This window comes from Sciurus carolinensis, chromosome 1 (genome assembly GCF_902686445.1).
Source record: "Sciurus carolinensis chromosome 1, mSciCar1.2, whole genome shotgun sequence".
NCBI classification, from domain to species: Eukaryota; Metazoa; Chordata; class Mammalia; order Rodentia; family Sciuridae; genus Sciurus; species Sciurus carolinensis.
The window spans coordinates 201,766,577-201,789,784 of NC_062213.1; the positions used below are offsets into that span (position 1 = coordinate 201,766,577).

A 23,208-nucleotide genomic window follows, 5' to 3' on the forward strand; every position below is an offset into this window, starting at 1 on the left:
GGTGGGGTGCAGAGCACAGGGTGCAGCCGGGTCTCTGAAGACCGTAGGGCCTCCATGGCAACCTGGATGGCCTACCTTTATGTAACAGATGATTTTCTTCTATTTTCCTAGATCCAGTCCTGACTTACTGCCTACTAAACCTGGTTTGAGTCCTGTCTCCTCCAGAAAGCCTTCCCTAAGACTATCATTCTGGAGTCTGCTTTATTCCTAAATTCTGACATGGAATTCTCTCAACATTCCCGCCAGACAAGATGGCACGAATGAGCCTCCCCTGCTCTTCCCCAAGCATTGGGCTTCCCTATGCATCAAACAGTGACCTCCCAAAGGTGAGGCAGGCCTGTTCTCGCTTCTTCCTGACCTGCCCTGAACAGTCCTCATGAGCTATGCTCACAGAAGGTCTCTCCAAGGGGCTGCCAGGGCAGTGCCCAAGGCCCTGCTACTGTAGGGCTTTCAATTCCCAAGCCATTCCCACCACCACTGATGCAGTCAACAAGCATTTCTAAAACACCCGCTAAGCCAGAGCCTCAGGCCACTAGATTAAAAAAGAAAACAAGAGCCTCAGAACCATCGGTTTAGTAAGGAAGACACTGAAACAAACATTTGGGTGAGTGTGGCAGGGCACAGGGGCTCAGCAGGCCAAGGGGTACCTCCACACTGGTCAGAACAGGGCATGGAAAGATGCCCCGGAAGAGTCAGCGGTGAGCTCTGGGCAAAGACGAGGAGGAAGGCCATGCTGACTCAGACCAGCGCACCCCCAGGTGTCAGCCAGATGATACAAATAATTTTAATACTAGTCTAATACGGTCAATTAGGGCAGCTTCAAAAATAGCCAGACAATGCAGTCACACATCTGTGCCTCCCGGCATCTGTCAGGCCATGGTGTGCTGCCCCCAGCCATCTCTCTGACACCCCCCAGAGGTACCCCGATGCCCAACAGCTCAGAAGCACCCAGAACTTATTAAGGTCATCACATAACTTCATGTCCCTACGCTCCTGTCCATCCTGCCCCGCCACTGAGTCAGTCGTCCCCAGCCAGTTAAGCATCTGTTCTGTGGGGCTGCCCTTTCCCTCTCTGCGCCACCTCCCCTGCTCCCGGCCTATCTCACAGGCACACAGTTCTTGCTTAGCATTTCTCCCACCACACCAGAACAACTGCAGAGAGAGCCTTGTGTTACAGTTTGGATGTTCCCCCACCAGCCTGCAGTACTGGGGGCCTCACGTAAGTTAGGTGGGGTCCCTACACTGAGCTACACCCTAGTTCTGTGGTTTGGATTTTACATTCCCACCAAAGCCCATGATTTAGAGCTTAATCCCTAAGGAGACAGTGGAACCTTAAGGAGATGGGGCCGAGTGGGGGGTCTCTAGGCCACTGTGGGTGCACCTGAAGGAACAGTGGGACCCCAGTCCCTTCCTGTCTCTCCTTTGCTCCCTAATCACATGAGGGGTTTTACTCACCATGCACTCCCTGCCATTGCTCTCTGGCATCCCCACCCAGAGGTCTAAAATCAAAGGAGCCATGCAAACATCAGTTAGAACTCCCAAAGTTGTTAGCCAAAATAAGCCTTCTCTATTTATACACTGATTATCTGGAGTATTAAGCATAGTAACAGAAAGCTGACTAACATACCTCGTTAACCTTTACATCCCAGAGTCCAGCATGGTGCCTGTTACACAGCAGTCATGCAATAATAAATGCTTGCTCAATGAAATAAGATCATCAGCCAGGTGCGGTGGTGCATGCCTGAATCCCAACAATTTGGGCGGCTGAGGCAGGAGGATCTTGAGTTCAGGGCCAGCCTCAGCAACTCAGTGAGGTGCTAATAAGCAACTTAGTGAGAACCTGTCTCTAAATAAAATGCAAAATAGGGCTGGGTGTGTGTGCCCCTGAGTTCAATCCCAGGTACCCAAAAAAAAAAAAAAAGCAGCTAATTCTCTCAGGATTTCTAATTAAATAGTTTCAAGCCCTTCACTAGCCTCAGACATTTACATCCTATTTTGACAAGAGGCAACTGAAGCTATAGGTTGGTCTTTGAGGGGCCTAAATTGTTTATCAAAGACAGTGGAGGGGGGTGGAAATATTTAAGCCTGAGAAAAAAATTATAGCCCTACAAAATTTACACTGGACCTGCTTATATCTCAAAGCTGCTGGCTGCCTGTCTGTCTGGATTGAAAGAAGACAAATCAGCTGGGCACAAATCACTCAGCTGGCAGCTAGCAGGACTCTGTGTTCAGGACCATGCTGGCCTGCACGTATGTGCACACCCAGCTCCTGCCTCGGAGTCAAACAGAAAGGATCCACCATGAGAACCGGAGAACGCCAGATCCGCGCCCCCATCACAGTTCTACCTTCCTGAGCTCTACTCCACTTTCTCTAAACCCATTTTGTCCCGATCATTCCAGATGCGAAACACCTATGAAAACTCACACTGAGGAACCAAAATGGTGACTCTGAAATGATATTTTAATATTTATTATGTTCATAGAATTGAAAACCTGGGAGTGAATGAGTTAAGCCCCGAGAACACTGGTTTATTCTCACACCAGTGACATGACACTTCCCCTGGGTGTCAACCTCCTGCCACTTTCACAAAGCCTCCCTGACTCTCTAGCCCACATTCATTTTTCTTTTTTGTAATCTTGTGGAATTTCTTGTCTGTGTAATTAATTTTGACATTAAGTCACTATTTTATATTATTATCATTTTCTTAAGAGTTTATCTTTCCTCCAAGAGCCTTTAAGATTCTTAAAAAATCATGTTTTGGATCTCTCACCTGATACAGGACTGATCACCCAGTCGGTGCTTAATAAACACGGAACCAGTACCTTCTGGTACATCTCCATGTTCTCTTTGCTGACACTGGCATTTACTAACATCTCAAGGTCAACCACATTCACCAAAGAGCAGAGATATCAGAAGATGCACCCAGCGAGCACATCTGCCACTGAGTAGGTGGGCCCGCAGGTCCAGAGTGAAGACTGTGAGCACTGACACCCTGGGGTGGTCTCAAACATGACACATGAGCGTTTGGGGCTGGGCCCAGGGAATCCCATTTCCTAGGCTGCAGCTCAGAGATGGAATGTCCTTAAAAAGCCAAGAAATGGGAAGGAAAGGGCTGCCGGGGATCTAGACATAAAATCAGCAGGAACACACATGAACGGAGGCCATAAATCCCTCTAGGATGCAGACAATGCCTCAGTGATAAGCATGCAGATTGCACACCTAGTTCAGAAACTCCCCTGAGTTTGCTTGTAATTAAGGGGGTTAGAAAGGTAAAAAAAATATATAAACCCAATTAATCATTTAAATATTTAAAGTCAGATTTTTCCTCACTCCAGGATTAGTATATTTCATAACGCCAGCAGTCGACAGCCCTGGTTTTTACTGGGGTTCATTTTAGAGCATGTTTAAACTAGTCAGATTGAGTGATGCTTCCAGCAACTAATCGCATGTCAAATAAAAGATATTTTATGTAATAAATTACCGCTACAAGTAATTCAAATGTCATTTATCAGTTTTATTATCAGTCAGGCAAAGTCTTGTTTCTCTATATTAATCAAAATCAAGCTTTTTTTTTTCCCCCTGAGCAGTTTTGACACCTCTTGGCAAAAGTACAGAAGTGAAGAGGCAGAGTCACCCCCGGAGCTGAAAGGAGCAATGTTAACGGTACAAGAAGAATGAAGCTCAACAGTGACAACTAAAAACTTCAGGTATTTAAAATTACCATTACCATTGTTTTTATACTAGTGTCAAAGCAGGAAGAAGTCTGTCTCTAAGAAGATGTATTTTATTTGTAGGGCTAGGAGACTCAAAAATACTTTTACCTAAATACCTGAACATGTAAAGCTTTTTCTCAGAGCAACCTGGGCATGAGAACAATTCAGATGATTGAACTGCCTGCTAGTCACCCCATTCTTTTGCTTCTCTCAGAAAGACTAATAGTTTAACTCTTTGGGCCTCTGGAAAGCAGGCAACACATGCCACCCTTAGCCAACTCTGTGACCAACCAGAACAGTTTGTTCTGAGCAAGAAGTTTCCAAATAGCCGAGAGACCTGTTTGGTATTAAGCCATAGGAGGAAACAGCTGGAACACAACAGATGTGCATCTCAGAAAATTCTGCACCCAGCTGCCACTGCCTATCCTCAACAAATCCCATTAAACAGCTCAGCCCAGGGACACAACTAAGGAAAAAGTGTGGAGACTTAACCTTTGGCGAAAAAGAAACACATAGGGTAAGTTTAGAACCCAAAGTAAACCACGATGGACAGAAAGAATGCTGGCCAGAAAGAGAGATGAGTGCCATGCTGACAAGCAGCAGGCTCAGGACCCAGGAGCCCAAGCCAAGGCCTGGGTGGAAGCTCTGTCCCTTGGGTCTCAGGACACCTGCGGGCTGCACAGGCAAGGCACTGATGACGAGACACCTGGATCACGTGCCCAGGCCTCACCCGCTCGGCCTTATGCAGAAAGCAAGAGGAGGCTCTCTAAAGGAGATCTTCGACATGCAAAGTGGATTCTCACACAGAGGGTGCTCCTTCTCTGGAGGAGAGAAGACTCTACTGGCTGAGTCTACCTGCAGCCATAAAGCCAGGTGAAAAGCACAGCGAAGTGAGAAGGGGCTTCCAACTATGAATTCAGGCACTGAAATGAATCTGTTCTTTAAAAATACACCTCTTAAAATCTGGTATCTAATACTGCTATATATCATCTTCTAAAAAACTAAAACTTCTGAGATAGACAATTAAAATGAAGATAATTTTTAAAAAAGGCATTTTGGGGAAAGATAATAGAGCTAATGCTGAGATACGTTAAAGCAACGAATTGAGTGATTTTCCACAGCTTTGGAGTCAATTTTAACCTTTTCAGACTTCTCTGTGAGTGATTAAAGAGTGTATCTGGAGAAATACATTCACTAGTACATTTATTACTATGGTAGCTTTCATTTAAAAACAACAGAAACCTCTCCTGGGTCATGACATCATGTAATCATTAAAAGCGATGTTCAAAAGGAGACTTCACATTAAATCTGAAATTCTTTAACAGACTGCCACAACATGAACACACTTGGTAGAGTCAGGACAAGGGAGGGTCTGGAGGGACTGCCAGACTATACCTATGAATGTTAACTTTAAAAAATAAAAGTAGGAGGCGAGTTACTTCAGTGAGCAAAGACAAATGCACTGGCCAATCGGACGTTCCTTGTATGACCTGGGAAACAGCAAGTCAAAAGCACAGGCAAGAAGGATGGCAGCAGAGCTGGTAACAGTGCGCAGTTCCTGCAGTAATCAAAACACTGGGAACAACGTAGTTTGTTATTCTGGCCCCTCATCTCCTCTTCCATCTTTGCCACATACCTAAAAGTCTGTCTGAAAGAGGACTGGAATGTATCACCTTTTGGAGACACTCAAGAGCTTTCTACTCAACCAGGGAGAAACACAGCTTTTCTTGTTTGCTAAGTCTGAGAAACACAAAACACTGCTCTTTGGTCAGAGTCCTGAGTCCCAGTCATAGCTGAAGAAAAAGCGGGAGCAGGTGACTTACCGTACGGCTGTGAAATGAGGTGAGGGGGCTGGACAGGAGCCACCTGCGTGGCTGGGCCCAAGGACGAGGGCTCATCAGCAGCAGTGCCTGACTGCTGGAAAGCCAGATCAATCTCTTCATCGGTCAGCCCTGGGGAGAAGAGCATAGAACTGCAGGTGAGTGAGTACCTTTGGTCAGTGTTCATGGCTGTGACAAAATCTTCCTTGAGAAAAGGCCCTTGTGGCCAGAGTGCCTTGCTCCTTCTACTAAGTTGCCTTCCCGATTTCGGATTCTCCAGAACCTCTCTCAGTTGCAATTTAACCTTAAGCGACAGAATATTAGCCTCAACACTGCTTCCAAATGTGGCTCATTCAATTTCCTTAATTTATCCTTGAGTTTATTGCTGCTTTTGAAGTCGCTCCGTACTGCAATTCTCCATTCTTCCCCCGAAAACAGATACCATCAACTGCAAATGTGGCTCATTTTAATCTGTAATGGTGTTAAAAAAAAGAGGGGAAAAAACTAACAATAATGCATGAAAACAGACAGGGAAACAAAAAACTAATTATTGGGTGAGACGACTAATTAGTCTAGATCGTTTCCGAAGACGGGAATAATTTGCTTTATTTTATGACAAATGCAGAAATAAAAAGAAAAATCAGGACTGACTGTGATTAGTATGAATGGGATATAGAATGTAAAGAAGAAAATAAAACAAGAAAACAGATCAAAACAAGGCCAGGCCCAAACTTTCAGATGATTATTGCTCTAGCCTGTCATAGGCTGCCTGGATCGCCTTTGGCTAGTTTTTCTCCCCCCACCTTCTTTTTTTAATTCTCCTAACACGCTAAACCACACTGCACACAGAACATCAGGAAATAGCAGGGCGCCATCTGCAGTGGCTATAACATGTGGAGAGGATTTACCCATGGAGGGGTGAAAGGCAAGGGAGAACCCACAAAGACCCCATGTTTCCAGCAGGCACACAGCTAGGGTATTTTCAATGGGTCTGGGGCTAACTGGCGACATTGACCACAGGATGGAAGATGAGGGTGGCGACCAACCCACAGAACAGGAGTAGCAAGTGGTGCCCAGGTATGGGAAAGACTGTCCCATGGGGCCCACCAGGAAGAACCAGAGCGCACAAATGCACTGAGCCTCAGAGGGTGGGAAAAGCAGGAGGGAGGTCACCACTAATCTGCAGACCACTCGGGCCAGCCTGTGCTGTTCCAGGAATCCCAATATGCAGTCGAGCCGCAGCACAGCTTTTAAACCAGAGCCGAGAGGTTTTCCACATCTGGCCAGCAGCTCTCCATTAAAGGCCCACAGCAAGGTACACCTGCCCCTAGGGGTAGATGAAGTACGAGGCGGTTCTGAGGATCAGCATCTTCCCAGTGCGGTGCCTGGCACACTGTGCCGAGCTAACAGAAGTGCACGGAGTGCTCAGAGCGCAGCTCCGCAGGCACCCTCCAACTCCTCAGGTCCTCCCACGGCCAGTAAGGGAGTGCTGCACTGTCTGCAAGGGCTCTCCTTCTGAGCCCAGTGGCTGAGGCCTGCCCCCATGTCAAACTGCAGCTCTTCCCCTCCACACACGGTGAGGCCAGGGAGGAACAGAGAAAGCCACCCTGCAGGAAGCCTGGTGTGCGGCTGGGCAGCTCCAACACTACTTGCTCTCCTCGGGCAGAGCGGGAGAGGAAAAGCTCCCAGGGCACCGGAGAGGTTAGGGTTGAATGGGCCAGGGCGGACAAGGGTCTCTTCCTCCCTGCCTCCCCAGCGGGCTGCAGAGGGGCTGCTTTTCCCATGGTTTCTCTTCCCAAGCAGAACAAGGACAGGACAGACGGACAGGCCAGGCAGGAGCAGAGGACGCTCTTCTCCAGAGCTTTGCCTCTCAGTGTGGCGACTGCAGATCGCTCTTCCTAAATAGGAAGGGCACCCCTCTCCAAGTGCTGGGAGGGGAGACATTGTTTTAACCAGTTCATTATCGGCCACTAGAGAAGGAAGCAGCATCTGCGACGTCAGCACAGACTGCTGGTCACTGGCACACTACGGGATTCTGTAAACCTGGTGGCTGGTGTGCCTTGTCAGCCACTGGCTGCAAACGAGGATAATTTTCCCAAAAGGAGCATTCAGTTGCATTCTCATTTTCCCTTTTGGCTCTTTCAAATATAAACAAGTACGATAATGTTTAACGCTGGGGAAATATACAGTAAGTCACAGGCTGTGCCATGGCCCTGGGAGCTGGAGCCGGTTAAAGGCACAGGACTCCATGCCCACTGCTCTGCCCTCTGGCTCCGAGCTTTTACGAAGCCTTTTTCCCTAATAAGACACGTTCCTTGCGTTATCACAGTCCAGGCCACCAAGGAGGCCGAGGTTTAAAGGGCATCAGTGCTTCCTTGCAAGCTCTTGTTTGTCAGAAACCTTATCATCTGATGCGCTAAATTTACACCGGCTGGAATTCTGATATCCCTATTTCTCCGAGAGTCAGAGCTCTGATTTCGTTATAATAAATGACTCATTTTTCCTCTTTTAAAAAAATAAGCATTTAACAAGCTCACTGGCTAATATAATTTCAGAGCTGGAGCATTATTCTAGTCATCGCCCTCTCCAGCAAGATAAAAACCCAAGGTCCAAAAAGGGCGAAAACTTGCCCCACTTTACACGTGTCCAAGGAAATGGCACTGCTAGTATAGACCCAAGGCTCTCCATCGAGCCCAGTTACAAAATATCAGGTGACAATTCAGGAATTATGCCTTAAGTCTACAATCTGTTAAAGAGGGTCAAAGGAGGATTACACCAGTCACCACCCTAGGGACCTTCCCATCTATAGGTGACACCAATAAATAGTTTGGGGGCTATACTGAAACCACTCAGGAACTTATTCTTTGGATTCTATCTGCAAATGACACCTGGACAACTTTTTGAACAACAGAGTGAAAAAGGTAGAGTGTCCTCATCCTTGACCTGTCCTAAATACCCGAGGCCTAAATCACACCAGGCTCCATTCAGACTAGAGCCTATAATTCCGAGTGCCCTCTTCCTCTTGAGAGTCTTCAACAGAGACAGGACTGACCAGCTTCAAAACGATGACAGGACTCAGGTGGTTCATCTGGGACTCACAGGGACAGCCAGGTCACTCACCTCTCCCCATATCACAACTAGTTACCTGTCCAGTCATCTGGTACACAGAGGACCCTGCTTTTTGGGATAAGGTGCTACGAGAGGACCTATATATAAGACATCCAAGTGCCCTAGTCCCATCTGTCCCACTCATCCCTACAGAGATAAACAGTGCAGATCTTTGATTGAGACCTTGCAGAATCCAAAAGGTTAAAAGGAATAATAAAGGAAACTGCCAATTGTAAGTGAATTATATTTGGCTCTGAAAGCTAAGGCACAAGCTATATTATAAAAGGCATCTCTTTGCGTTGTTTACCATCACCCTGACTAATGCAGACCTTTTTTTTTTGTTTTAAATAATCTCATGCAAATTAGACACACACACTTCCTTCCAGTTGATTGCTATCTGCAAGAAATAATCTAACCACAGAGGGACTGAGCAATGGCTGAGGAGCAGAGCAGAGAGATGGGAGCAAAGGATTTCACTATCCTGTGGCATGTAAACCTCCTCCCCTCCCCATCTGCTTAAGACTTCCTTTAGCTGCTGCCTTTGGAAGAATTAGTCCATTTTGATAAAGCCTAAAATGTTCTCTTAGTTGAGGTGTCAACTTGCATTATCTGATACCACTAGCACTTAGCATTTAGATGGTCTTCCAGTAACTTCCCTTCTGCCACTCGGTGATTTTCAAGAGCTACCACCTCCCACCCCAGTCTATAGTGATGACAATTAAAATATATTATTGATAGAGAACAGCACTAAGAAAGTCCTGCTCAGTTATTCCACTCACTCGCTAGCTGTAGCTAAGAGGAGGAGGAAGGGACAAGGAAGCAGGAAAAGCAGGATGCTGGGCTTTAACTCTGAGGCAGAGAGTGCCACCTCACCTGCCAGCACCGGGCTGCCGGCTCTGCAAAACCAAGAGCTCAGTTCACTCTCAGAATGCATGCGGCACCAGCACAGTCAGCCAGGGGGACTTCCTGCTCCCGCAGTTCTCTACACTCTGCTTCCAAAAATGTCCAGAGCCGTGAGCTCCCTTCACCAGATGTCTGCTGTCCCTGTGCAGACACTGGACCAAGGACTTCTCCAACACTTTCTCCAGGGTGGGCTGCTTTTAAAGAACAGAGCCTGAGAGGACATCCTATTGATCAATAAAGCCTGCTTTCACTGCCATCTGAACGGAATGCCTCAGGGTGGCCACACCTGCCTATTTTTATTCCCTAATATATAAACAAATCTGTTTTCTTTTTCTAAAGGTTTCTGTTCAAATACAAACAAAACCAAAGGTACTGACTTGGTGAGCTGCACCCTACTGGGGTGAGCCTGATGCCCCAGAGTCCCTTCCCACGTCTCAGGCCAAACCAGACACCAGAAAGGGGCTGTCTTCTTTTTCTCTAGGACAGGCTACACAAAGGCTTCTCAGAACAAGTAACTTCAACACTGTCCTCAATGACTGCTCGGCGCTGTCCCAGGTCTGGCCCTACACAGGTGAAACACAAAGACAGATAACAAAAGAGAGCAGTGTCCTCTGAATCTTTCAGGTCAAACACCACCAGGTTAGAAAAGGTTTGAAAATATGCCAAGTAATGAATGCTGGCAGCATCACCCAGCTCCGGCTGAGCTTTATAGTAACACTGTAGAGACTGGTTGAGACGAGGGCACAGGCCCCAGAGCCACAGCGGAGGGTGGGAACTCGGGCCACCTTCCCACCCATCCATGCTCCCTCCGTTTCTAAGATTTGGGCAATGGCTCTTGGACTCATGATGGCTGAGTCGCAGGTCACCTCTCTCAGAACACAACTAGATACCTGCCCTGGCATTCTCTGGGAGGAGAGAAGGCAGAGAAGACAGCTGGCTGAAAACACTCCTCAAATTAAAAGAAAAATCAACTCTCTCAGAAGAGGTTTGGGGAGGGGAAAGGGAAAAAGTATTTTTATTTTATTTTATTAACATTTTGTTAGAACAGTAGAGTACAATAAGGACTCTCAGAGCCTCTAAAAGTCGTTGGATGACCTGTAGACCCCTATTTCCCAGTGCCTTGTATAAAATTGAATTTTTTAAACATAAATTACACGTAATGACGACACTGTAAAAACTAACAGTAATGGAAAGCTGTGCTGTATTTCATTAGCCTGTATTATTCCGTGCCACCTGATCCAGCCGGGCCTTGTTTATGAGTTAGTGTGCTAGCAGATGCCGATGGAAGCATTTGCTTCGACCTTGCTCTTCTCATTGGGGCATGAAATTACGACGGCAGCACCTTGATATTACAGCCATAAATACAGTAAACTGCAAATTTAAGCCAACGGCTCCTATTGTCTCTGAACATAAAGCTGATCGGTATTTATTTAAAAGGAGAACAAAAAAAATATTATATATCACCTTGTTTATGGGGCTGCCCCCACCCACTTTCTTATCCCCTCCCCCAACCCCCCAACCTGTCTAATTCACTTGGTTAAAATATTAAGCAAAAATGCCAAACGCTTTCTTCTCCACTGATTAACTATTCTCAAGCAGCAAAAACAGTTTTTGAGAAAACTAGTTCCAAATATCATTAACCTGAATGAAAGAGTTTCTATACAAACTGATCTGATGGGGAGGGGGCTCATTCCCACCATCTGGATATTGATATGTAAATTTATGAACAGGATGGGAGATGTTCCCTCTCCTTAAAAGAAGTTCAAACAACAGGAAAAAAAGTTGCTGATAATGCCCTGAAACTGAATGTCCTCTCAGTATCCTTCCAAGAATCATTAGGTAGAAACGCTATTTCAAAAAGCAGCAAAACACTGCCTCCTGCCACCTAAGGAAAGAAAGAAAGATATCTACCCAAGAATAGAATTCTCATCCCCACACAGAGCGCTGGGGGCCTCATTAAAACTTGCACCAATCCCCTCTTTATCCCAGTGAACCATAAAGACAGTATATCCTTTAAATACATTAAATGTGGAAGAAAAATAAACACAAAGACAAAAGGACACTGGATATCACCCAGCCACGTCTCCTAGTATAAATCACCGAGTAAAAAGCCAGCGCACAATGTATTTCACTGCCAGCTTAAAGACGGAGGGACCTGGCAGGTTTGTTACACTCGCAGTCTAAAGAGAAGGCAGGTCTACTTTCCTCCTGTTGAGGAAGAGGGTCTCCGCTCTTCAAGGTAGAGGGGATGTGAAAACCCTGCCATGGCCAAGTTTACAGATTTCGAAGGTTAGTGGTAAAAACTGGAACGTCAGCAGGCAAGCGTGCAGAAGGACCATTTTGGCAAGTCTGAACTAAATGCAAGTTTGGGGTAGCATCTCATTCCAAAGCAGATAGATTGGTGGTCATAGGGCCTGGTGCCCAGTAGTACCAATGACGTGGCCAAATGAACCAAGATCAAAGTTTCTGTACATTTGCTTTTGACAGGTTATTCCACAAGGCAGACGTACTCCCCTGGAGCCCTAAATCATATCAGCCACACTAGGCACTGAGCTTAGCTCCTTCCACATAAGGAGGAAACTTTCCTATAAAATTTATTGAGCTTCTCTGGGGAGTAGTATAACTGGTGAACAAGACAGAAGTGAGCTGCCCCTTGTGTAACACAGATTGAGATCTCTCATATGAAAGACTGGGAGGGGTTCCAATCAGCATCCATGATGTCTATTTTTAGATCTATACAGCCTCAAGGTTTTGTTTTTTTTTTTTCTTCCTTTTAATTCCTCTGCTAAATTAGAAATAAAAACAAAGAGGGGGTTTCTTTGGATATTTTATCATCAATTCCAGAGGATTAAGCATTGTTGCCTTCTGGAACAGTAGTCTAACCCAGCGGGTCTTCAGCAACAGGCCCTTCCACAGTACACTGAACAATTCCCCAGGAAGCAACTATGTCCTTAGAGAGGCAATCGGGAAGCACTGCTACTTACCTGCCAAAGGCCAGGTGAGCCCAGCGCATGTTTGAACAAGTATGGAAAAGTCAGACTGATAAACTCTTAACCCTGCCTGTCCTGTTTCAGAAGAGACAGTGAAGGTTATTTTTGAAAAAAATAAATAAAATGAACAACAAAAAAAACCTCTTTGCTTTGGCAACCAAGTTTGTGTGGTCTATCCCCTATTGTTTTGTTTTGTTTTGTTTTTTCTTGTTTTACAAATCAAAAGAAAAGGACGTGATGGGGAGGTGATTTGCCCCCAGCCTAGGAGCGCTCCAGAGGTAGAATTGGATGTTCTGCCCAGAGCCTCTGTATTGCACCAGGGCAAACAGAGGCAGTCTGGTAAGTAAGCCTGTGCCCTCTGCCACCACAGCCAGCACATTGCCAATAAGCCAAAGTCCTAGAATGAAAATCCCAAAGAGAAGAAAAACTAAAAGAATAGATGGAATATGGGTGAAATGAGGTAATGAGTACATGGGACTTTCAGGTTGACAAATGAATACTAAGTTATAGTTAGACAGGGCTAAGAAGTTCTGGTGTGCTATTGCAGTACTGTGACTAGACATAAAAATCATATACTGTATATTTCAACAAGCTAGAAGGATTCTGAATGCTTTCACCATAAATGATAAGTGTGTGAGGAGATGGATACATCATCCTGATTTGGACACTATATAATGTGCACATGTCAAAACAACACATGGTACCCTTAGGAATATGTACATTTTTAAAAACATACAATTTGTGTGTTTCAGCTAAAAAAACTTTAAATAACATGCAAATTATTTCTTAAAAGAATACATATGTATCTACACAAATGCATATTTAGTTGTATACAATGCGTGAAGTAAAAAGAGAATAGATAAAAAACTAGTAACTATGACTATATTAGGAGAGAGGTTAAGAGCTGAGGACAGACTGAAGGCAGACTATTTATTGTACATTCCTAGTGAATTTTGTTCCCTGTGAATAAATTTGATCCAAAAGGATAAACTACATTGACTTTTTCTTTTTCCCAGGGTGGAGGACCAGACTCAGGACCTTGCGCTCTGCCACTGAGCTAAATCCCCAACCCCAACTACATTTACATCTAAGAAAAAAGAAAATATTAGGGGGGACGCTCAAAAACCTTGATCATGAACAAAATCACTTAGGACAGTTATCCCAATTTTCTGGGAGAGAAAAACCAAAGCGGAAAAGACATGGTGTGGTGTCCAGGAACCAGGACTAGACTGACGCCCACATTTCTAAGTCCCTTGCTTAACCCATTGTGGTTGCAAGCGCAGCAGTCAAGTACAAGGTGGCTGTTTTCCCAATGTGTTTCCAAAAGGCAGACGTCTGTTCTATTTTGACACATCCTAGCTGCCCAAATGTTTCTTTCAGCTCTAAATATTTGCTTCACCAATGAAATGTTTCCATCACTGCAACAGAACAAACATTTGCTTTGGGGTGGGAGGGACGCCATACGCTGTTTCACATGGTCCTTGAAACAGCCTGATCTAGGAAGCAACTCCACTGTGGGACGCAAATCAAGATGGAGATTTCTGTTTCTCAAAGAAAATCTTGTCACAAGACTCCAGTGCACCAGGACACACTCTCCAGTCATTTGGCAGAATGCTACAAATGCTCCTTCAGGGTTTTCTTTTACATCTTCAATCTTAAATTCATGATCAGAAGGTTGAGTATTTGGCATTCAATTTACTCACTAAGTTTTAAACTGCCATGCAGCTGTCAGGTTTTTTTAAAAGTCCTCACATTAATCTGATATTAACACATTAAAACATGCTATATCCTGGAGAGATCCAAGATGGCGGACTAGAGGATGACAGCATCTCCCGTCGCTCCAGAACTCAGGATTCAAGAAGGGGAGGTATTGAGAGACTTGGACCAACATAGAGCCGTGGGAGAAACAACATGTATCCCATTTGTTTACAATAAAATATATATTTTGTCACCACCCATCTGTGTAGTTCAAATGCATGTGCTATTGGCTGCTATCATCAATATTATAATATATATAGCACTCAAATCCATGCAGTGTGAGTACTTACTTAGCTACACAAGGTGAGAGAGCCAAGGCCTCATTTTCCCTGGCTATTAAGTGAGAACCTCCCTTAGGCCTCTTCTCCCTAATTTCTTATGTTGAATGAGTATGTTATCTATTTGCACATAATATAGAGACGTATCATCTAAAATACAGCTAGGGCCTCTGTCTCTAAACAACAACAAACTATCGTTGGGGAAGTAACTCTGTGGTAAAATGATTGCCTACCATGTGCTAGGATCTAGGATTGATCTCTAGCACTGGGGAAAAAAAAAGTCAAAATATATCTGTTTCCATAGATAGCTTTATCTACTGGTAATAAAAATAATATATGCCAATTGCAGAAAATCTGGAAAATAAAGAAAAGCATACAGAAAACAAAAAAAAATCATGCATATCATCTCTCTCTACCCAGAAATGTGTTTAATCCCAGGGCCAGAGGGTGTTTTACAAGCTTTTTACATTTTTAACTCTTTGAAACCCACATTACATCCTCTGCAGTGCTCAACTCAAGGTTCCATGCCCAGCATGTGGCACTTCAGGGGACTGTGCAAAGCCTAACCTATGGCACTCAGGTGGCAGCAGGGTCCCCATGAAAAGGGTGGCTTGCTCCTTCCGTTTACAGGGGAGGAGCCAAGGCTCACAGGCATTAACCAGCCCACCTGTGCTCCCACTGCTGGTGGGCAGAATTAGGGCTAGAACTCACGCCCAGGCTCCTCACTACTGCTCTATACAACACGAGGAGAAAATAAATATTCCATCTCTTGTCCAAGCCAAAAGGGGACACTGACTTCCCTACTTCTAGTAAATAGTTTAGATACATTGGTAAAGTTACTAAGATGGAAATTTTTTCAAATCAAAAACTTTTTTACATGAGAAGGCCCAATGCTAATGAAGGTGCAATGAAAGCAAACTGAAAAACTTTTGGAAGATAAGTAGGTATCCAGTTTAAGAGTTTAAAAGATGTTCGTACCCTCTAACTTAATATACTTTTAAGAAATAAATAATGTAGGGCTAAGACTTATGGACAAAGATGGTTGATCACCATAGTTTAAATAGCAAAAAAATTAAACAGAAACGTCCAAAGAGGAATGATTAAGCAAATTGTGATACATTTCAATAATGTAGTTTTATTCAAATGTTCACATTCATATGAACATTTGATGATATAGGAAAATGCTTTTAATACATTAAGATATAAAAAGCAGGTGTTATATTCACAGCATGATCTTAGTTACATTTTTTTAAAAAAGAATAAAGGGAAACAATAGAGTCGCACCCTTTTCAACTTGATCTGAATTCAACCCAGACATGATCTGGGCTGGGGCAGCTCACTGCTGGAGCACCTGCCTGGCATGCACCAGACCGGAGTTCCATTCCCAAGGGCACTGGAGGCCAAAAACAAAGGAGAGAGGGGAAACGACCCTGCAAACAGGCAGGAGGCCCCACTGTTTCACTTCATCCCATAAGTGCCTGCTGTGTCTTCTGCTGAGCACAAGACACAAGCTTGAACTTGCTCCCCGTGTTCCCCTTCCCTGCAGTTGGGGCATCTTGCCAGGGTCTGTTTCCCCCAAACTTCTTGGCATCCATATGCGAAAGCCCACATGTTGCCTGGTATTAAACCAAAGACCTGCTTCCATGTGAAGGAACAGTAACTGTACAGAGCTTATTAGAGACAATACTCCGTTCTTCTGCTTAACTTCTTCCTCAGGGATCTTTTTTTACCATTATTTTATAAATTAATATGTAACAGGTATAGTCCTATAGTACCAATTCTAAAGCTATGAAAGGGTATGTGGTAAACTCAGGCTTCCTTCCCCCTCCTGCCACCTGGTCACCAGTTACATCCTCCAGAGGCACATATATGTAGAGCACATATATGCACATCTGTAACATGTATGTATATATTTTATACAAATCATAACAGGGCATATACACTGATCTATATACCATGCTATTTTTAATTAACATGTCTTGGAAAACATTCCATCTTTAGAGCTCTCTCATTCTATTTAGGGCAATATGATTGATATTGCATTATATGGATATACTTTTATTTGTCTCCTGTTGAACATTTATTCCTACAAATGAAACCATAATAAAAGACCCTGTATGCAGTTTGTACATGTACAAGTATATCCCTAAGAACAGACTCAGATACGAGCAGCTTTAATTTTGGTAAGTGTTGACAAACTGCTCTCCTTAGAAGCTGTTTCCACATGCAGTCCCACCAGCTGTGTATGCATTTCCCACCATCTTGCCTAGACAAGGCTACCAAACTCTATCTTTACCACTCTGAAAGGTTATCATAGGGAGGTCTTATTGTAGTTTTAAGTAAAATGTTATTGGCATTCAATACACATAAAGTATGCAAATTTTAAGTGCTTAATGCGTTTCCACTACGTGAAAACACCCACGTGACTACCAACCAGATCAACAGTTTGATATAGTTTTGATATGAGGTGTCCCCACAAAGCTGGTGTATTTCTGCAGGAATATTCAGAGGTGAAATGCCTGCATCATGAGAGATGTAACCTAATCAGTCCATTCCAGTTTGAAGGGACTGGGTGGTAACTGGGCAGGTGGGGCATGGCTAGAGATGCATCACTGGGGGCATACATATTCCCTCTGACCCCTTCCCACCTCCCCTTACTTCCCGACCCTGCCATGAGCTGAGCAGCTCTCCTTTGCAGACCCTTCCCCCATGACGTGCTCCTTCACCTTGGACCCAGAATATGGAGTCAGCTCTATGGATTGAGAACTCTGAAACTGTGAGCCCCAAATAAAAATTCCCTCCTCTATCTTGTTGGGTATTTTGATCATAGTGACTCAGAAGCTGACTTAAAACGCAACTTCCAGGAGGATCTTATGTCACCTCCCAGTCACCACCTCACTTCCCCGATGCCTGCCCATACTGGGGATTGAACCCAGGTGTGATCTACCACTGAGCTACCTCTCCAGCCCTTTTTATTCTGAACTAGTACTTGTGATCCTCCTCCTGCCTCAGCCTCCAAAACTGCCAGCAACACAGGTTGGCACTTCATTTCTAATATCACAGACTGAGTTGGCTGGTTTGCGAATTCTAGAAATAGTAATGCAGACAGTGTTCATCACGATGGGCTCCTTTTGCTCAACACTATGCCTGAGGGTCATCGGTGTTGCTGCAGAAGCCCACAGTTTGTTCATTTTAAAGCTGCATACTATTCCTGTGCAGAATAAAAATGAACCCAATTTATCTATTTGGTTTCTACTTTTGGACTATTTTAAAATAGTGCTACTGCCAACATTCCTACATATTTATTCTGGAGGGGAACTGCTGCGTTACAGGGTGCGCACTCCAGAGGCTTCCTCAGATGCTGTCAATGGTTTCCAAAGCGAGGCAAGGCAGGAGTCCCAGTCCTGTCACCCAGGAGTTCTGTCCTCTCATCTTCGGCCATTCTGGTGGATATGAAGTGGTGTCTCTTTTTGATTCTAACCTGCATTTCTGATGACTAATGTGGTTAAACATTTTGGTAGTATCTTTACTGTTAAATGCGGCATTCTATATAGTTTGTTAATGGTATCGCTAATCTTGATTGTTTTTATTATTGAGAAAAGTATTTCAAACTGCCCATTATGATAGATTTGTCCATTTGTCCAGCTTCCTTTCAGTTCTGTACGTGTGTGTTTGTGTGTGTGTGTGTGTGTGTATGTGTGTGCTGGGAATTGAACCCACAGTCACTTAACACTAATCCACCTCCCCAGCCCTTTTTATTTTAAGACAGAGCCTGACTAGGTTGCTGAGGCTGCCTTTGAACTTACAATTCTCCTGCCTTTCTCCCAAGTCACTGGGATTACAGGCATTACACCCAACAGTTCACTGATGCTTTGTGTATTTTGAAGTAATGTTGTTGGGTATGTACTAATTAGAAATGTTAAATCCTCCTGATCGACTTTTTTTTTTTCTGACATTTCTTTATCTCTGATTCCACTTTTAAGACTTTTAAGTCCTCCTTGCCTAATATTAGGAGATTTCTTTTGGTTAGTGTGTACATGGTGAATCTTTTTCCATCATTTTACTTTTAATCCTTATGTGTCTTTAAAGATGCATCTGATGTAAGGTAAGCAGTGTTGAATGGGTTTTGTTTTTTTTTTTTTTTTAATCTAATCTTTACAAACTTTGCTTTTAATAGACTATTTGGTCCATTTATATCTAATGGAAATATTTATTTGGGGGTTCATCTCTTTCATCTTGCAATTTGTTTCCCTTTTGACCTCCTTAAAGCCCTCTTTTCTTGTCTTTTAAATTCAGTTTTTTCTTCTATTGGCTTGTAGTTTCTGAGAGATTTCTCCACTATCTTTTCTTTTCTGATTATTAGATAGCTTGGGGAGATACTTTGCTCTCTGATCTTTTCAAACTTCCACTCTCTCATTTTGCACTCTGCAACAATTCCTGGGCGCCTGCCTGATGGGGGATCCTCAATTTTTTTTCTGACCTTTATTTTATCTACTTATTTATATGTGATGCTTAGAATCATACCCCAGTGCCTCACACATGCCAGGCAAGCGCTCTACCACTGAGCCACAACCCCAACCCCTTGATTTTTTTTTTTTAAGAATAAAGGCGTCCTAGACTAAAAGTTTTAGAACCAATGCCTGAGCTATCACAATATATGCTTAACTTATTATAGTCTCATAGAAATAAGAAATCTTACCACTTCCCCAACAATTCTAGCACTTTCCCTCCATTTTTCCTTTTGTGCATTCACATGAATTTAAACCACAATGTATGCTAGAACCCACAGAGACATGTTCTTATTTCATACAGCCGATATTCATTTACGTTCTTTCCTTTACTCTTCATCCCTCCCCATGTTTCTGTGTTTCCAAGTAGAATCATTTTCTTTCTACCTAAAAACTCCTTAGTGTTTCTTTCAGTGTGGGTAAATTCTACTTTTGTTTGTGTGCAAATGTTTGTATTTCCTTCATTAAAAAAAAAATGTTCTAGCTGGGCATGGCAGCACATGCCTGTAATTCCTGCAATTTGGGAGGCTAAGGCAGGAGGATGGCAAGTTCAAGGACAGCCTCAGCAACTTAGCAAGGCCCAAAGCAGCTTAATGAGATTGTGTCTCAAAATAAAAATAAAAAGGGGTGGGGATGTGGATCAGTAGATAAGCATCCCTGGGTTCACTCTCCATCCCCCCCCAAAAATTCTATTGTAAAATAATTTCAGACCTACAAAATACACTACACAGTACAAAGAACTCCCATCTCACTCAGAATTTTTTCAATATTAAATTTATCACATTTGATTTCTTATTCTCTATCAACCTATCTATATAATTATTGTCTCTGAATGCAATTTCCCTTTCCTCCTCAGTATTTCAGTATACATTTTCTGAGTTGAGTGTGGCAGAGATTTCATGCTTATACACAATTATACAATTACTCAAATCAAGAAATTAACACTGGGTTCTAGGCACAGTGGCTGGCTGGGGATACAGCTCAATGGTAAAGCACCCTGGGATCCAATCCCCAGTACCAAAAACAAATAAACAAAACAAAGCATGATAACACTGTTAAATGTACACCTATAGTTAGTTTAGACCTCTCCTCTGAGCTCAGTTCATATTATTTACCTGCCCATTTAATACCTCCATTTTGATGCCTGATAGATATTTTGAATTTAATATGTCTAACACTGAACTCTTGGTCTTGCCCCACCAAACTGACCTGCTCCTAATTAATGGCAACTCCAAACTTTTAGTCAGGAAAGACCAAAAAATCTTAAGGTCATCTTTAATTTCCACTTTTTTTTCATATTCCATGGCAGAAAAATCAGAATAATCTATTGGATTTACTTTTTTAAATCCAGGGATCTGAGGCCTTCGTACCACTCTGACTGGTCTCCTGGCTTCTATCCTTGCCTCTACTTTCTTTCTTTCCTTTTTTTTTTTTTTTTTTTTTTTTTTTTTTTTTTTTTTGGCAGTGGGAGGCGGAATACTGGGAATTGAACCCAGAGGCACTTTTTCACTGAGCTATATCATCAGCCCTTTTTGAGACAGGATCTCACTAAGTTGCTTAGGGCCTTGCTAAATTGCTGAGGCTAGCCTTGAACTTTAGATCCTCCTGTCTCAGCCTCCCAAATCACTGGGATTACAGGCATGTGCCACCATGCCTGACTCTACTGTCTACTTTTAATACAGCGGCTAGGGTGATGCCATTAAAACTTATGTCAGATTATATTATCCTGTGCTGAAAACGCTGATGACTTCCCAATGTGTTCAAAGTAGATCCCAAGTCCTCTGAGGGATCAGTACTGCCTACAAAACTGTGCTTCCTGTCAGTGCTGCCTCTGCTCTCACTGCTGCCCTACCCTGCCCACATACTGGTCTCCTGGGATTTGCCAGACAGGTCTTCTTCAGGCACAAGTTGTTCCCTTTTACTAGAATGCCTTCTCTCCAGAAATCCTCATGGCTTGCTTCCTCGTTTTCTTCAAATTTTTGCTCAAAATGTCACCTCACAGGGGTCTTCCCAGATCATTCCATTTAAAATTGCAACCTCCCACAAACTCTCTGTTACTCTTACTCTACTTACTTATGTTTCCATTTATTCTATGTATTGCTTTCTCACATCCTCGCTGCCACTGGGTGTCAGGTTCAGTAGAAGCAGGGATTTGGGGCTGCTTTACTATGTTCCCTGTACCTAGAACATCTTGATTCTCAATAAAAATGTGCAGAAGGAATGACTAAATATATAGAAACTCAAAATACATACAGATGAATTAATGCCACCCAGATTCTGGGCAAGCCAGTAAGGGCATGAAGAAAACCTAGAGTCCCACCCTCTTGATCCTCTTTGTCACCTAAAACAACTCTTTAACTTCCAAGGATCCCCAGAGATAGGGATTAACCACTGTTAGCATATCTTCACCCTGTACTATGACAAAGCAACGCAAACCAACGTATGCTCAGTGCCGTCCCATCTTGATTCTGCCCCATCAGAGCAGCCCCACTCCGCTGCCAGCTCTAGCCCCAAAGTTTCCTCAGCCTGCCCCAGCCAGAGGAAGCACTTTCTCTAGCAATTACTAGCTAGTTCTAGTTGTCGAAATAAACTGCTTTGTAACCTTCCTTTTATGTTTTACATTGTTTTGCTTTTGTTTTCTAAGGATTTTAGTCCAGTGTCTATCAACCTTCACTGTATCCCCAAAGATAATGATTAATTCTTGGTGGGTAATCACTGAACATTTGGTTCACTGTGTGAATAAATGTTAATAAAACATACTGATGTTTAATGAATCACATTTGGGGTCAGGGCAGGACTGAACCCAGGGGCATTTAACCACTGAGCCACATCCCCAGTCTTTTTTATATTTTTATTTATAGACAAGGTCTCCCTGAGTTGCTTAGGGCCTCACTAAGTTGCTGAGGCTGGCTTTGAACTCGCAATCCCCCTGCCTCAGCCTCCCCAGGATTACAGGCATGTGCCACCACACCCAGTCAAATCACAGATGTTTAATGAATGTAAGATGTACTTGTAGTATTTTGTGACAATTCCTTTCCTTATTAAAAAAAAAAAAATATATATATATATATATATATATATATACACATTATTTATCACAAAACTCTTTACATCTATCACCACTGACATTTAACATGATTCTTGAAGGTTCAGCCTATGTAATAAGGCAGGAAATAAAATTAAAATGCCTGTGAACTGGAAAGAATTCCACAAAAATAATCATTTATTATAAACAATATGATTACATACCTAGAAAAATCAACTTAATCTAAGAAAGTTCAGTGAGATGACCAGATATGCAACATATATTTTTAACACTCAGTGGCACCCATGTACCAGCAATAATTAAAATGGAAATTCCTTTCACAAAAGCAATGAGAAATATAAAATTACCATAATAATCTTAAAGAATGTTAGTTCTATATAAAGGAAATTTGCAAAGAGAAAGAAAAAAGAGATCAAAATAAATGAAAAGGCTTTCAAATTAACTTATAATTTTAACACAATTCCAATAAAGATTTCAATTATTTAAAAATTTCTCAAATGTTCTTCATGCTTTTATGGGAGAATGCACAAGTAAGAATAACCAGAAATGTTTGGTACTTCATTTTGTATCCTCTTTTGGGTATTTACATGGATTTCTTTATATATTTTTTTAAAGTGGTTCCTGTAGAAACTGTAATAAGCATTCTTAACTTATCAGAGTCTACCGCAATTAATATTACACGATTTTACATATTAAGAATCTTAATGGGATACATAGAATTGTATGTATCATCGTATAAATATTATTGTATGCATTAATAATACATTTCAAGAACTTTAATGATTCTACTTATACTTTATTCTATCCTTTGTGCTATTACTGTAATGTTTATTATACATAAATATCTACATGTGTTATAAAACTGACAATACATTGTTGATACTGTCTTAGTCAACTGACTTTTACAGAATTTAAGAATAAAAATTAAAATAATATTTACCCACACATTTAATATCACCAGTGCTTTTCATTCCTTCCTGAGGATCCAAATTTCCATCTGGTATTTTCTCTTCAGTCTAAAGATGTTACATTGTTGTTCATTAAATGCATGACTGCTGATGACAACTTCTCTCAGCTTTTTTC

At 42.8% G+C, this 23,208-nt stretch overlaps 1 protein-coding gene across 3 annotated transcripts in view; it reads right to left on the reverse strand.

The window, feature by feature from the left end:
* The window catches only part of Pex14 (peroxisomal biogenesis factor 14), a 141,037-nt gene that overhangs the window by 23,386 nt on the left and 94,443 nt on the right, over positions 1-23,208 (reverse strand). For 2 of the 3 annotated variants that reach the window (XM_047559693.1, XM_047559700.1), the window contains exon 4: positions 5,538-5,666. The exons of the other annotated variant lie outside the window; for it this stretch is intronic. In XM_047559693.1, coding sequence (XP_047415649.1) covers positions 5,538-5,666 — 129 coding nt within the window. The remainder of the gene's footprint in view (positions 1-5,537; positions 5,667-23,208) is intronic. 3 annotated transcript variants of the gene reach the window in all.